Below are 12,135 nucleotides of genomic sequence, written 5' to 3' on the forward strand. Positions count from 1 at the left end.
CAGCTGTAAAGTGCACTGAGACCTAAAAGCCAACAAAAACGGGTTCTGGAAACAGGAGGGTAAAGGCAGAAAGTGCTCTCTCCTTCTACGCACCCAAGAAAAGCCTAACTCCGCCAATCTTACCCTGGTCCAAATCCCACACATCTGCAGAGCCGGAGCTGGGGTGGGGGGGGGCGATCCTTCTCCTATATCACAGCTAAGACATGGAAAAAACTCCCTCTCAGCATCAGCCGAACCCTCACTCTGCAAGCATTCAGGAAGAGCCTCAAGACCTGGCTCTTCGGATGAGACGGAGCTGCTCGAACCCCCCCTGCCCACCACCTTGAGACCTTCTTGGGTGAGTGGTGCAATTCACAAATCCCTGATTGATTTGAGGTGACCCTGCAGAATGGGCCAAGTATAGCTTTGGCATAATATCATATGCACATTATTAATCTGCATATTAATATGCTTTCAACAACACAGAGGCACATTTCTTCTAAATACCTGAAACCTTCTCAAAGAAGGAGAAAAAGGCTAAGGATTTAAATGACCATTGTTTATAAGAAATACAAATAAAACCATAACTGCACTTCATAAGAATATTGGTAATTACTTTGATTACTGTGACTTTACAAAGAAAGTCATCTTTTGGTCTTGTTTGCCCAGAGTTCTTATGTGACTTGCAACATCCTTACAAAGTAGAGTATGCAGTGGCGTAGCTACAGCTTTTGCCACCCGGGGAAGCCCCCTAGTTTGCTGCCCAGTGGTGACGGCCGGTGCAGGTAAGAGCGGGAGGGGAGGAGGAGTGAAAAGTGCCACCGCCCCCCAAAAAGTGCCCCTCCCTCAGCTACACCACTGAAGTAGGGCGTACTTTATCCCATATATTCTAAATTAGACTGCGTAGGTTTCGAACGGAGTACAACTGAATATTACATCATATTGGGCCTCAGTAATGTGCAGACACGCCTGATGAACATTGTGAAAATGGATGCGTGAACATCATTGCTACAAAACGTTAAATACACTAGTATGCATCAAGTGTTTGACTATATGCATTTAATTTAATGCGTACATTTTTCTTTCATTTTTGCTGACCACGAAGATGTTGTGTTAGTATTTTAGCAGGTGTACAGAAAATGTCAGCAGAGCCAACCGTCGTTGCTGAGCAGTCACAACATGTGAAGCAGGACACACAGACCAGGCCGGAAGACCGTTCAGGTAAGACATGAACACTTTGAAATGCCAATGACACGTCAAGGATTGGTGTGTAAGAAATAGGGGTGTGGGGGTCCCAACATCCAGAGCCTTTGAAAAAAAACAAAGCTGAACATTGGTGCAGGGAATTGGATTTTCAGCAAAAAGCAATCTTGCACTGTGTGACTTACTGTTACCCAGGGCTGGCTCTAGGGTGATGTGATCGGTGCCACCGCACAGGGCGCTGACTTTTTGGGGCGGCTGTGTTTGCAAGTACAATATAGTTTTAAAACCACTTGCTGCAGCGTTGCTTGCCTCCAGCAATTTTCAGGCAGCCATACAAATATCAAGATAACTCTGGGGATTAATGGACCTGCTGCAGAGATCAAGTTTTGTCAAGTGGAAGTTTTGACTTGCTGCAAAGTCCGTGTGCCATACAGATCACAGAGGTGCATATGATGTAAATTGGTCTGTGGGTTACTGCTGTTGTCAGAGAGATCCTTTTGTTACTTGCATTTTATACGTTTCAATCCTAAAATAGAACAGTGAGCTATTAACTATCATCAAAGAGCTGCGTGGAAACTTCAATGTATTGATTATTAGAGCGTGATCATTTTGCCACCAGTCTTTCATTATCCTAATGTTGCAAAAATGGTTCACTGGGGTAGAAATCAATTCTTATTAGTAAAGCTAGTTGTTAAATTTTTAATTCTGAGTTTGTTCTTCTCCAGACCAAGCACTCAAACTATACTGCCTACCAGTATGGATGATATGCGACTCCTACACCTTGCAGTCCTCTGGCTTATGTGACATTTCCTATACAGTGATTTAGACACATATGATTGATTGATTGTCTCTGTGTAATGTGTATGTGTTGTAAAGTGCTCTGACACCTTACACTAGTCTGAGTGGAAGTATAAAAAAAAGAAATGCATAATAGAGTGGTTATGGAGACTTGAGGGGCACAGTTACAGGGTGGTGGTGAGGGAATCCGTGGTGGAGGTGGTCATAGGGGGTGCCAACAAACATTGTCACACCTGGCGCCACCAGCACTAAAGCTGGACCTGGCTACACCGATGGTTGGATATTATGGCCCGTACCGTTACAGTTCTACTATTAATGATTTTTAATGCAATTCATGCCAAACAAAAATCTCCTAAACAAGCTGATCTCTTCCCCACTAAGCTTTTATGGCCTTTCTTAGGGACTGGCAGAGGCGAATAATTGGCTTTTCTGAGCAGGCTTTATCCCTTTTTAGGTCTCGGCTAGCAAAGGCTGCGCTTGCGCAGTCTCGCTCGTGAGATTTAATGACTTGGAGTAGTGGGGCTTGAACCCGCCCCTCTTCTCTCCTCTTCTCCATTGGCTGTCCTCTTAAATGCTGGGCAGCCATTGGAGAAGAGCTATGTCTCTCCAAACCAGCCCCGTCTTTTTCGGATTCGTGGGCGTGTTTTTTCGATTCTTTCTCTCCTCTGGAATGTAAACATTCCAGCCAATGGCAAGAGGAGAGAAATAAAAACACGCCCCCGAATCCGAAAACGCAGCACAGCACGGACCGCTCTCTCTCTGCGTGCCCACCGCTTCCTGCTACACTTTCCACTACTGGCCCAGCGCCTCGGGACAAACTTTCAGTCTGAGTCTCAGAAAACAAACTATAAATACGTTCCTCTCTGGGTGGGCCCTCCTTTCGGTGCCTGTATTTTCCGGCGTCTATTTCGGGGCTCGTATTGATCTGATTTTGAGAGAGAGTGGAACAATGAGTCACTCCGGAGGGTGGTGCTCACACTTGTTTAGGAAATCCCCCGGAGCCGCCGGCAGGCAGTCAGTTTCTGCCGCCCACTGCCGGTGGGAGAACAGACCTGAAATCACGAGCTCGCAGCCCCCTCTGTTGCAGCGATCCACACACACAGCCGCTTCCGCTGGTGGAGATTTTGGCCATGGCTAAATCTCCGCCACTGGCCGGAAGCTCCGCCTCCGGCCCGGAAGCCCCACCTCCGGGCCGGAAGCTCCGCCTCCGGGCCGGAAGCTCCGCCTCCGGGCCGGAATTTCCGGCCCGAGTGCGGACGTAAGTTTAGTAGTCGTAAATCCATTCTGTGAATAGCAAAAGTAGTAAGTTTATTCTGTGAATCGAAAAATTGTAAGTTCATTCTGTGAATACCAGAAGTAGTAAGTGCATTCTGTGAATACCAAAATGGTACTAAGTTTAGGATTTTGTCTTAAGTTTGTTCTGTGAATCGGGCCCAGTGTATGGTGTAACACCCAGATCCCAGTGGTGGAACAAAATGGAACAATGCCCAGCTGAAGTCCATTTGCCACCCGGCTCTCTTACCCACTCACATCCCGGAAACACACATACGCGTCATATTTCAACACAGAGAGGTTGGAGTGAAATGGCATTGGTGATGACTATATATGAATCATGGTTTAGGGTTATTGTTTCCCTGCCCAGAGAGTGCAGAACCCTATGATTCTCTGAAGTATTTGCACCTACATGAAGTGGTACATCTCTCTGACTTCATTTGAACTGGTGGAATCTGATTGGCTGATGATCCCAGCCCGAGCCCCGGGTTTGGTCGCTCTAATCCCCTGCAGCGGCTTCTGAAAACTTTCCCTCTGCTGCTTGTGCGTCGACACTGCTGCTGCTGCTGTGGGCTCCGTCGACCCCGTCGCCTCTCGGCTGCTCTGAGCGCCTCATCTGGTCTCCCAGCTCTGCTCCGCTGACTGCGGCTCTGATCTGCACTCCTCTGATCTCTACTCTTCTCCTCCGCTGCCTCTGTGTTCTGATCTGTGCTCCTCTCGTCTCTTCTCCTCTGTTGCCTCTGTGCTCTGATCTCTTCTCCTCTGCTGCCTCTGTGCTCTGATCTGGGATCCTCTGATCTCCACTCTGCTCTTCTGCCTCTTTGCTCTGATCTGCGTTACTCTCATCTGTTCCCCTCTGTGCTCTGATCTGCACTCATCTGACTCCTCTGCTGCGTCTCTTCCTTGCTGCTCTGCTCTGCACTCCTCGGATCTCTCCTCCTCTGTTGCCTCTGTGCTCAAATCTGGGCTCCTCTGTGCTCTGATCTGGGCTCCTCTGATCTCTTCTCTGCTGCCTGGTCTCCTCTCTGTTTTGACTTCTTCTCTGGCTTTCTGATCTCTTCTCAACTGATGTCTGATCTCTTCTCCGCTGTGACCTGCTCTCCTCTGACCTCTTCTCTCTCTGCTCGTTTGATCTCTACTCATCCTCCCCCTGGTCTCCTCTGCCAAATCTTAACAAGTGATATCTGAAATGTGGCGTCATAATGCTTGGAAGTTAGGTTAGTGGTCAAATGCACACTTAGTATATGTGTCTGCAGTGGATGAAGTGGCTGTTTGTGTGTTCACCACATTGCAGTTCACCTATGCACATCTTCCCGACTGTAGCAAGGTATTAACATCAGCACCATATCCAGGCGCACAGCAGCCTCAAATGCAGCAATAATTCACCTCGTATTATTTTTTGCGGAAAAAGAGAATAATTTACTGTAAAGTGTGGGTTGTAGTTGAAGGCAGTGTGAGTTTTTCTCAGTGGGACAGTATGGTGTTCAGTGGGGGAGACGATGTGGCACCATGACCAGAGCTGCTGAATTTGGAACTGGGGAACCACGTTCAGCCTTAATAACCAGTCCACCAGACGACTCTCCAGTGAGAGCAAAATCCCATGCTAGACCTTAGAAGGCTTCGCAAGACCTTAGAAGCGCTGGTGTCTTAGCACCAGCAGGTGGACCCAAGCACTGGCAAATCTGGGTTAACCTTCAAGGTTTGTCCACCACAATCACTACTGAAGTTCACCTCCAGTCTTGCTAGCAGGCCTATGAAGCAGCACAGCCAAGAACAACAGTGACTCTGTCACTGAGGTCACAGGACCCTTGAGAAGGGCCAGCTCTAGGGCAGTGCAACCAGTGTGACCGGGCGCTGACTTTGGGTGGAGACATTATGTTTGCAAGTAAATTAAGGTTTTAAAAGCGCTTGCTGCCTCCTTCCTGGCCTCCAGCAATTTTCGGCAACAATAAAAATGTCATGATGACTCTGGGGTTTAATGTTCTTCCTAGAGAGAGATCAGAGTTTTGTCTAGTGGAAGTTTTGACTCCTGGAAAGGTAGCACATAGGGTTAATGTGCCTGCAGCAAAGAGCATGTACCATGCAGATCACAAAGTGCACATAATTTAAATAGGTCAGTGGGCTTCTGCGTGTGTGTGTGTAGGTGGCTCTGTGGGTGGCTCTATTTGTGTGTGGATTGCTCTATGTGAGTGGCTCTGTGGGTGGCTCTGTATGTGTGGGTGGCTTTGTGTGTGTGGCTCTGTGTGTGGCTGCAATAAATGCAATTAATGCAATAAATCTCGCATTTGAGAGTGATTAAGCTATTGACATTGTAAATAACAATGCCGTTTCTTTAAATGTTTTAAAAACAAAAACCTAAACAAAAATAATGTCATGAGCAATGCCAATAGCTCTAACTTTAACAATGCCGAGACCGTTGCATTGTAAATGCTTGTTTACAAGTTACACTTGACTTTCTTCATCGTGGGACAGAGGCAGAGGGGTCATTCATGCATTTCTTTCAGGGGGATTACTGACAGCAGAGTGACCAGAAAAGGCTAAAGTAAGTCTCCTACCATTCAGGTAATGAATATCTGGCAGTGACGTTTGTATGTCAGCCAATGACCCTGAAGGAAATGTCTTATGCAACCTTGATTAATTAGGAGAGTCTTATAAAGTTTTGATGTGTCCTATAATTTGCGTATTAAAGGGACCTAGAGAACATAGGAAAGCACTTTGATGTCAATGCACGTCTGACGAATATTCTAATGTATATTTTTAAAGGGGCAGGGAAGGAGAATGTGGGCTTTTATTTTTTTGCTCCTACGGTACAGTGATAAGCATTATGTACTAAAGGCCTCATTTACGAGGTTTTGATGTAGAGCAGAGTCGCAAGGAATCTTGCTGTGCTGCCCTGCGTCAAAAGAAAAGGGCAGGAATGTGCCGTATTTATGAGATGCAGAGCATTCTTATCTTTTTCCCCTGCGCTGGCGCACAATGGCCTACCATGCTCCACCGCAGGTACCATTGCGGCATGGTTAAAGGGTGTCTGCGTTGTAGGGGTGATTGTTTTTGTTCATAAAGGGGCACCTTCCTGCACAAAAACAATTGTGAGTGGCGTTTTCCTCTTTCTATGTGTGCTGCAGAATTCAGCACACATAGAAAGAGGAGAAAACGAGGTGAAGGAATGTTATTTCTCCTCGTTGTTCCTCCCTGACGCCACCCCGTGGGTGGTGTTAGAATCTGACTCATTCCTAGGTTTACGATTCCTCATAGATCTGGGAATTCAGATTCCATGTGTGTTACGTGGGAACACCCATGGAACCCCCCTTTCACACAGTGTTCTACAACGCAAAGTGGCTTTGCGTGGCTTTCTAAATGTGCTGCGGCACATTGTGCTACCGGAGTGTCAAAAAAGTGACGCTCCAGCAGCACAAAAATGCCGCGGGGGCCCTCGTTAATGAGGCCCATATTATTTATAACTATTGGCTAACCATTTCAAAATGAATTGACTAGGCGGGGGGGATATAGGATGCTGTAACAACACATCTCTGTCACTGAGGCTTTTTCTGTAGTTGAAAAATGGACCTCTCTACTTTTTCCAGAAGAATCATTTTGCAACTGCAATTTACACTTTCCTATTTTATTTGCAGATGCAGTTATATAGCGCTTCCTGACAGGATGCCGTAGCACTCTCGATAGATGGTAGCAAGCTATTATGTTGAAAACGTTTTCATCGTTTTGTAAATTATTTTAGTTCTAACTCTTCTAAATCAAAGGAACATTATGACATACACAAACAATAACACAATTGTCTTTGAGGTCCTGGCTCTAGTGTTCTAATGGCAGCTCCCTGTCCCACTCTTTCCTTGCAGTGCAAAAGGGATTAGTCCCAATTTACTGTTGGCCACATTCAGGGAATGCTCACTAGCAGTCCACCCCTAGGGCTGTAGGCCGGAAGCAAGTCTCCCTGGCTCCAGCAGGAGTGAAGCCTGTAGAGTTTTGGAGTGCGCCCCATCTGTGGGCGCTTCTGGCATTTCCGGTTCAAATCAGGTGAGTCGGCTTCAAGTGAACTCAGCAGCTTCACTCGGCAGATGCAGGCTTGCGGTAGTGCTCCATCTGCGATTGGAGGGTTTCCTGTACTCTTCTGGTAGGGTAATTTTCCATGCGTCCGTAAAAGGGGAAAGTGATTCCCTATGCTAATGTCCTCGGTCACAAGTTGGGTTGGCGTGCTCCCACGGCCTACTCACTTGTTCTACAGGGTTAGGTCAGCAAACATCCTCGTGGCTACCAGTGACCTACGGGTCACCAGTACGAGCTCCTGCTCAATCAATATGGCACACATACTCCTGGCAGCCCCTATCGGCATACAGGGTTGCCACACACCTGCCATGCAAGGCTGCGGCCCTTATCACACTGCAGTCATAACACAGCGGCCCCACCTCGTAACCTGGTCTCTTAATCAGTGTCACGTAGGCTATAGCCCTTCTCTGCAAGGTTGTCTTTTCCATGGCGGCTAAGCCTGGCACACAGGGTCCCCACAACGGTGCCGCTCAGGCTTCCAACTTTACTGCACAGCAATCATTCCCACGGCCGACTTCACAACGGCCCTCTCCAGGCATACAGGGGTCACTGACTCAGTTCTGCACACCGGTACATATCATGCCACCGGGTAAGGCACTTCATTCAAAAGAGTTGTCTTCAGCAGGGACACCCAATTTAGTAGTGGACATTTTAAAACAATCACCCTTGCATCCACAGGACCAAATTTACTTTAGCTATCTCTTGGGAAGGCTGGTATGGTGGCTTATGTATTCTTTAGGACTAGGTATGGTATGGAAGTCATCTCTAAGGGGAAAGGTTTGTGTTGTCAGCTGGAAGATGTCTGCTTGGAATGTTTCTTCCATGTGACAACAAAGGACGTGTTCCCTTGTGCATTTAGCCATGTTTCCAAATTGTTTTTGGAACCCAATGATGACAGTGGGGGTGGGGTTAGGGTCCATATATGATTCCATATATATTTAAGATAGCTCTCAAGCTGACAGCTCGTGGACTCCAGTAACCGTAAGCCTATAAGAAGGAAATGTAGCAGAGTTCCAATCAGACCTTCATTCTTTTGAACCAGAGTCATCTTCCCAACACAGGTGCGGCTGATTTAGAAATAGATAACAAGTGACAAAGTTTCCAAAGCCCAATACAGTGACTTAGCAGACCTGCAGGAGCACAAGAAGAACCAGCTCCTCCCTCACACGAATGAATGTAAAACCAATGATGCATTCAAGTCATGAGTCTTGTAGGATTATGATGTCACTTCCTAGACGTCACTACCTGTCATATCATTGCACAGTACATGGTCTGCACATGGGGCGCATCTAGATGAGCGTGTGATTGTTCATGATCATCTTTGACTACGGGTCACCATGAGGTGAGGACCCAGTCTTTTATAGATCCTCCCTGGTGAGTTCTCTAGCAGGAGGAACCTACTGCTTCTTTCTGACACTGTATGCCCCTGCGGCAGATATGCAGCTAGTGTGTTATGATCGCACCTGAGGGTTTCATTTTAATCTTTAAATAATATATTTCACCAATAAAAAGACTTATAGATACACATTGAGATTAGCCAGTGGAGTTTTTGGGTAGGTGCTCCAGTGCTCAGGGCACTGGGTTGATCTAAGATGTGTTTTTCTGTAGCTTAAAATACCGCAAATAACTTGTGTTTATTGAGTGATTTAAGGGCCAGTAACAACCTGGAAGCAGAAAAGACAGGAGCTTGAAATGTTGTAATTCAAGAGGGAAGCCAACCTAAGTAGGACGGGGCAAGGTCAGTGTAGTAATGAAGTCCAGGCAGGTTGATGTAGTTCATGAGATTTATTGAAGATATATAGATGACCCCGACCAGGAGCAGCCAGGATGCTGCTCAGCCCATTGTCAACTGTGGCTTTTCTTCACAGACTCCCAACATTCCGTAATACATCATCACTGTAAAATTCCACTGGCTGAGCATGTGGTGGAAAATGGCATACATAAACATGAACAGGAAACTAGGATTCTACATATCCCCCTTTCTTATATAACAAAAACAATTTAGATGGGAACCAAAAAGGGAGAACCATAAATGAGATGTAAAGAGAGAACCATAAATGAGGAAAGACAGAGAAATAGAGAAACAGCAAAACGAGGCAAAGAAATGAACTGCAAGGAAAGAACAGAAAGATAATAGGGAGTAGGAGAAAACGACAGAAGAAATAACAGATAAATATAACCCATCCTACCTTCTATATATAACAACAGAAAAGAAAGACACAGCGAAAGAAGACTACAAGAAAAAGAATAAACGTGAAAGCACCAATCACTACCCCCAAAACACACCTACAGGCCAGGCAGACATGCGAGGAGGCAAAGCATAGCACAACACAACAAAACACTGGACTACATCCAAACATACACAAGGTGGTGAAAGAAGAGTAAACAGAAGAGGAAGGAAGAGCTCAAAAGATGCACTACGATAATGGAAAGACAGAGAAGAAAGAAAAACTAACAACAAGAAACAAAAATCCACGGATGACAAGAAGAAAAGACATAATGAGGAGAACTGAAAATGCAAGAAAACAGAGAAGATGAGAGAAAAATACAATAGGATCACTCATACTTCCCCATTATAAAATTAACATTGTAATAAAATATAAACATAACATTGCATTGCAAAATTGACAATATAATAATAATAAAAAACATAATGTTGAGTCAAATGGGACTGGGACCCATGAGACACACTCTATGTAAGAGTAAAGACGTAACCAACGTATGTGAAAATGAGAGGACTATAACCCAAGACCAACCCCTACTAAGAGGAAAAGGAGTCAAAACTAATAGAAGGGGAGGAGGAGCCTAGCACGCATCCAAGATGGTCGCGTGAGCACAGGGCTCCCCGGACCCTCGCTGCTCCTCGGAACTTATCCTGACTTTATCCTGACTTGGTTGACGGATTCTGGAAGATGAACGTTGGCTGAACCCTAAACTCTTTTCAGAAACCAAATTGGACCTGGGAGACCTGATCTACGGTGGCTTGAACTTTTGAGGCCCAACTGATGGCGGTGCCCGGTGCGAAGGTGAACTGTGGAGCCGGGGCATAGTTGAACAACAACGGCATCGGGGCTGTGCCAGCGGCCGCCCCATCACTTTCGGTTTCACTTTTGGATCTCTGAGTGGCTGGACCGTGGAGTTGCTTGGTGCGGCTGGGGTTTTCACTCGGCCTTCGCTTGGTGCCTTTGCCTCCGCCTATACCAGTGTGCCCACTGACTTTGATCCTCTCGCACCGCCATATTGCGGTCTCTGGTACGGCTCTTGTCTGCGTCGCCTGTGCCCCCTCGCCGCTTGCTCGGTGGTCCCCTTCGGCGAGCTTGGTTCAACATGGGTGGCAGGGGGGATCCCGAGGGGCGCAAGACCAAGACAACCCTACGTGGGGGACCGGTCCAGACTAACAACATGGACCGCTACACTCAAGGTAAAGGGTCCCCTGGGACGGCCAGTGTTCTCCCGGATGACGCTGGTGGTGTTCCGTCCGTCCCTCCGGATTTGTCATTGCAGGACATCATGGGCGCCATTAATGGCATCAAGGAGACCATCGCCAAGCAGTACGAGGCCTTGGCCCGTAAAATCGACACGGTGGCCATTGATGTTACGCTAATCCGGGCGGATCTCTCTAAGACCAATGAGAGGGTTCAATCGCTGGATTTGCGGACGTCCACCCTTGGTACGGATGTGTCGGATCTGCAGACTGCTCTTGGCGACCTCAAGTCGGCCAACGACCTGATGGCCTGGCGGCTGGAGGACTTCGAGAGACGGGCCCGACGCAATAACATCCGCGTCATAGGTGTTCCAGAGACCTCCGACAATCGCCCGGTTGATCTTCTGGTTGAGGATCTCATCCTCAACCAGCTTTCCCCCACTGGCCTGAGTAAGTTCTTTGCTGTGGAGCGGGCCCATCGAGTCCCGGGCGGTCGGCCGCGACCGGGGGCTCCCCCGAGGCCTATTGTTGCAAAACTTTTTCACTACAGAGACCGAGACGCGATCCTGCAGGCCTCACGGGTACATGGCCCGGTCCGATATGAGAACTCATCCGTTAACTTTTTCCCGGACTTCACCCAACTTGTCCAGAAGCAGCGGATGGGCTTCCAGGGGGTGAAGCGCCGTCTCCGGGACCTGGGTCTTAAGTACTCTATGCTTTTTCCTGCTAGGCTCCGAGTGGAATACGAAGACCGGACCACCTTTTTTGACTGTCCTGCGACTGTGAGTGACTGGCTGGATTCTCTACCGGACCGGGGTGACCGGCCTGGGCCTTCTGGTGGTGCCGAGGGTGGCGGGCCTCTTTTGGAGTGACTTTTGGTCCTTGACTTTGACATTTGTTTGGTTCAGCTGGGTTCTACTTCTTTTGTACAGTTTGTTTAATTATGATCTGTGTTGGGGGCGGGCAGGGACGGGTCCCTTTCCTCCTCCGGGGTCTTTTCGTAGAATGGGGTTGCTAGGGTGACAGGCACACTGCAAGTTGGGGTGGTTTTTTGGACCGCAGGGGTGCAGGGTGGGGGGAGTTGATTTCGGGGGGGATTGGGGGGTGGGAGGGGTTGTTTGGATTTGTGTTTTTTGTTTTCAAGGCGAGGTATTGGCTCTGTTTCAGTCTCAGGTGTCGCGCTATTTGTTGGGGGACCCTTGATCTACTGGAGGGGATGGGGGGGACGGGCTGAGATTGATGTCTTGGAACGTCAATGGATTGGGGTATCAAACGGGGTGTTGTGCTGCAATATTTGCGTCGTTTGACTCCTGATGTGGTATTCTTACAGGAGACGCATTTGGTTGGTAATGTTTGTCATGCCATGAACAGGGGGGGCTACCGACTCGTGGCCCATT

The 12,135-nt window shown here is 47.7% G+C and overlaps 1 protein-coding gene across 7 annotated transcripts in view; it reads left to right on the forward strand.

Moving 5' to 3' along the window:
- The window catches only part of ACSBG1 (acyl-CoA synthetase bubblegum family member 1), a 687,864-nt gene that overhangs the window by 349,682 nt on the left and 326,047 nt on the right, over positions 1–12,135 (forward strand). For all 7 annotated transcript variants that reach the window (XM_085643721.1, XM_085643719.1, XM_085643718.1 and 4 more), the window contains exon 2: positions 1,097–1,200. In XM_085643721.1, the coding sequence (XP_085499847.1) occupies positions 1,119–1,200 (82 nt within the window). In that variant the 5' untranslated portion in view covers positions 1,097–1,118. The remainder of the gene's footprint in view (positions 1–1,096; positions 1,201–12,135) is intronic.

Source organism: Triturus cristatus, chromosome 3_1 (genome assembly GCF_964204655.1).
Source record: "Triturus cristatus chromosome 3_1, aTriCri1.1, whole genome shotgun sequence".
NCBI classification, from domain to species: Eukaryota; Metazoa; Chordata; class Amphibia; order Caudata; family Salamandridae; genus Triturus; species Triturus cristatus.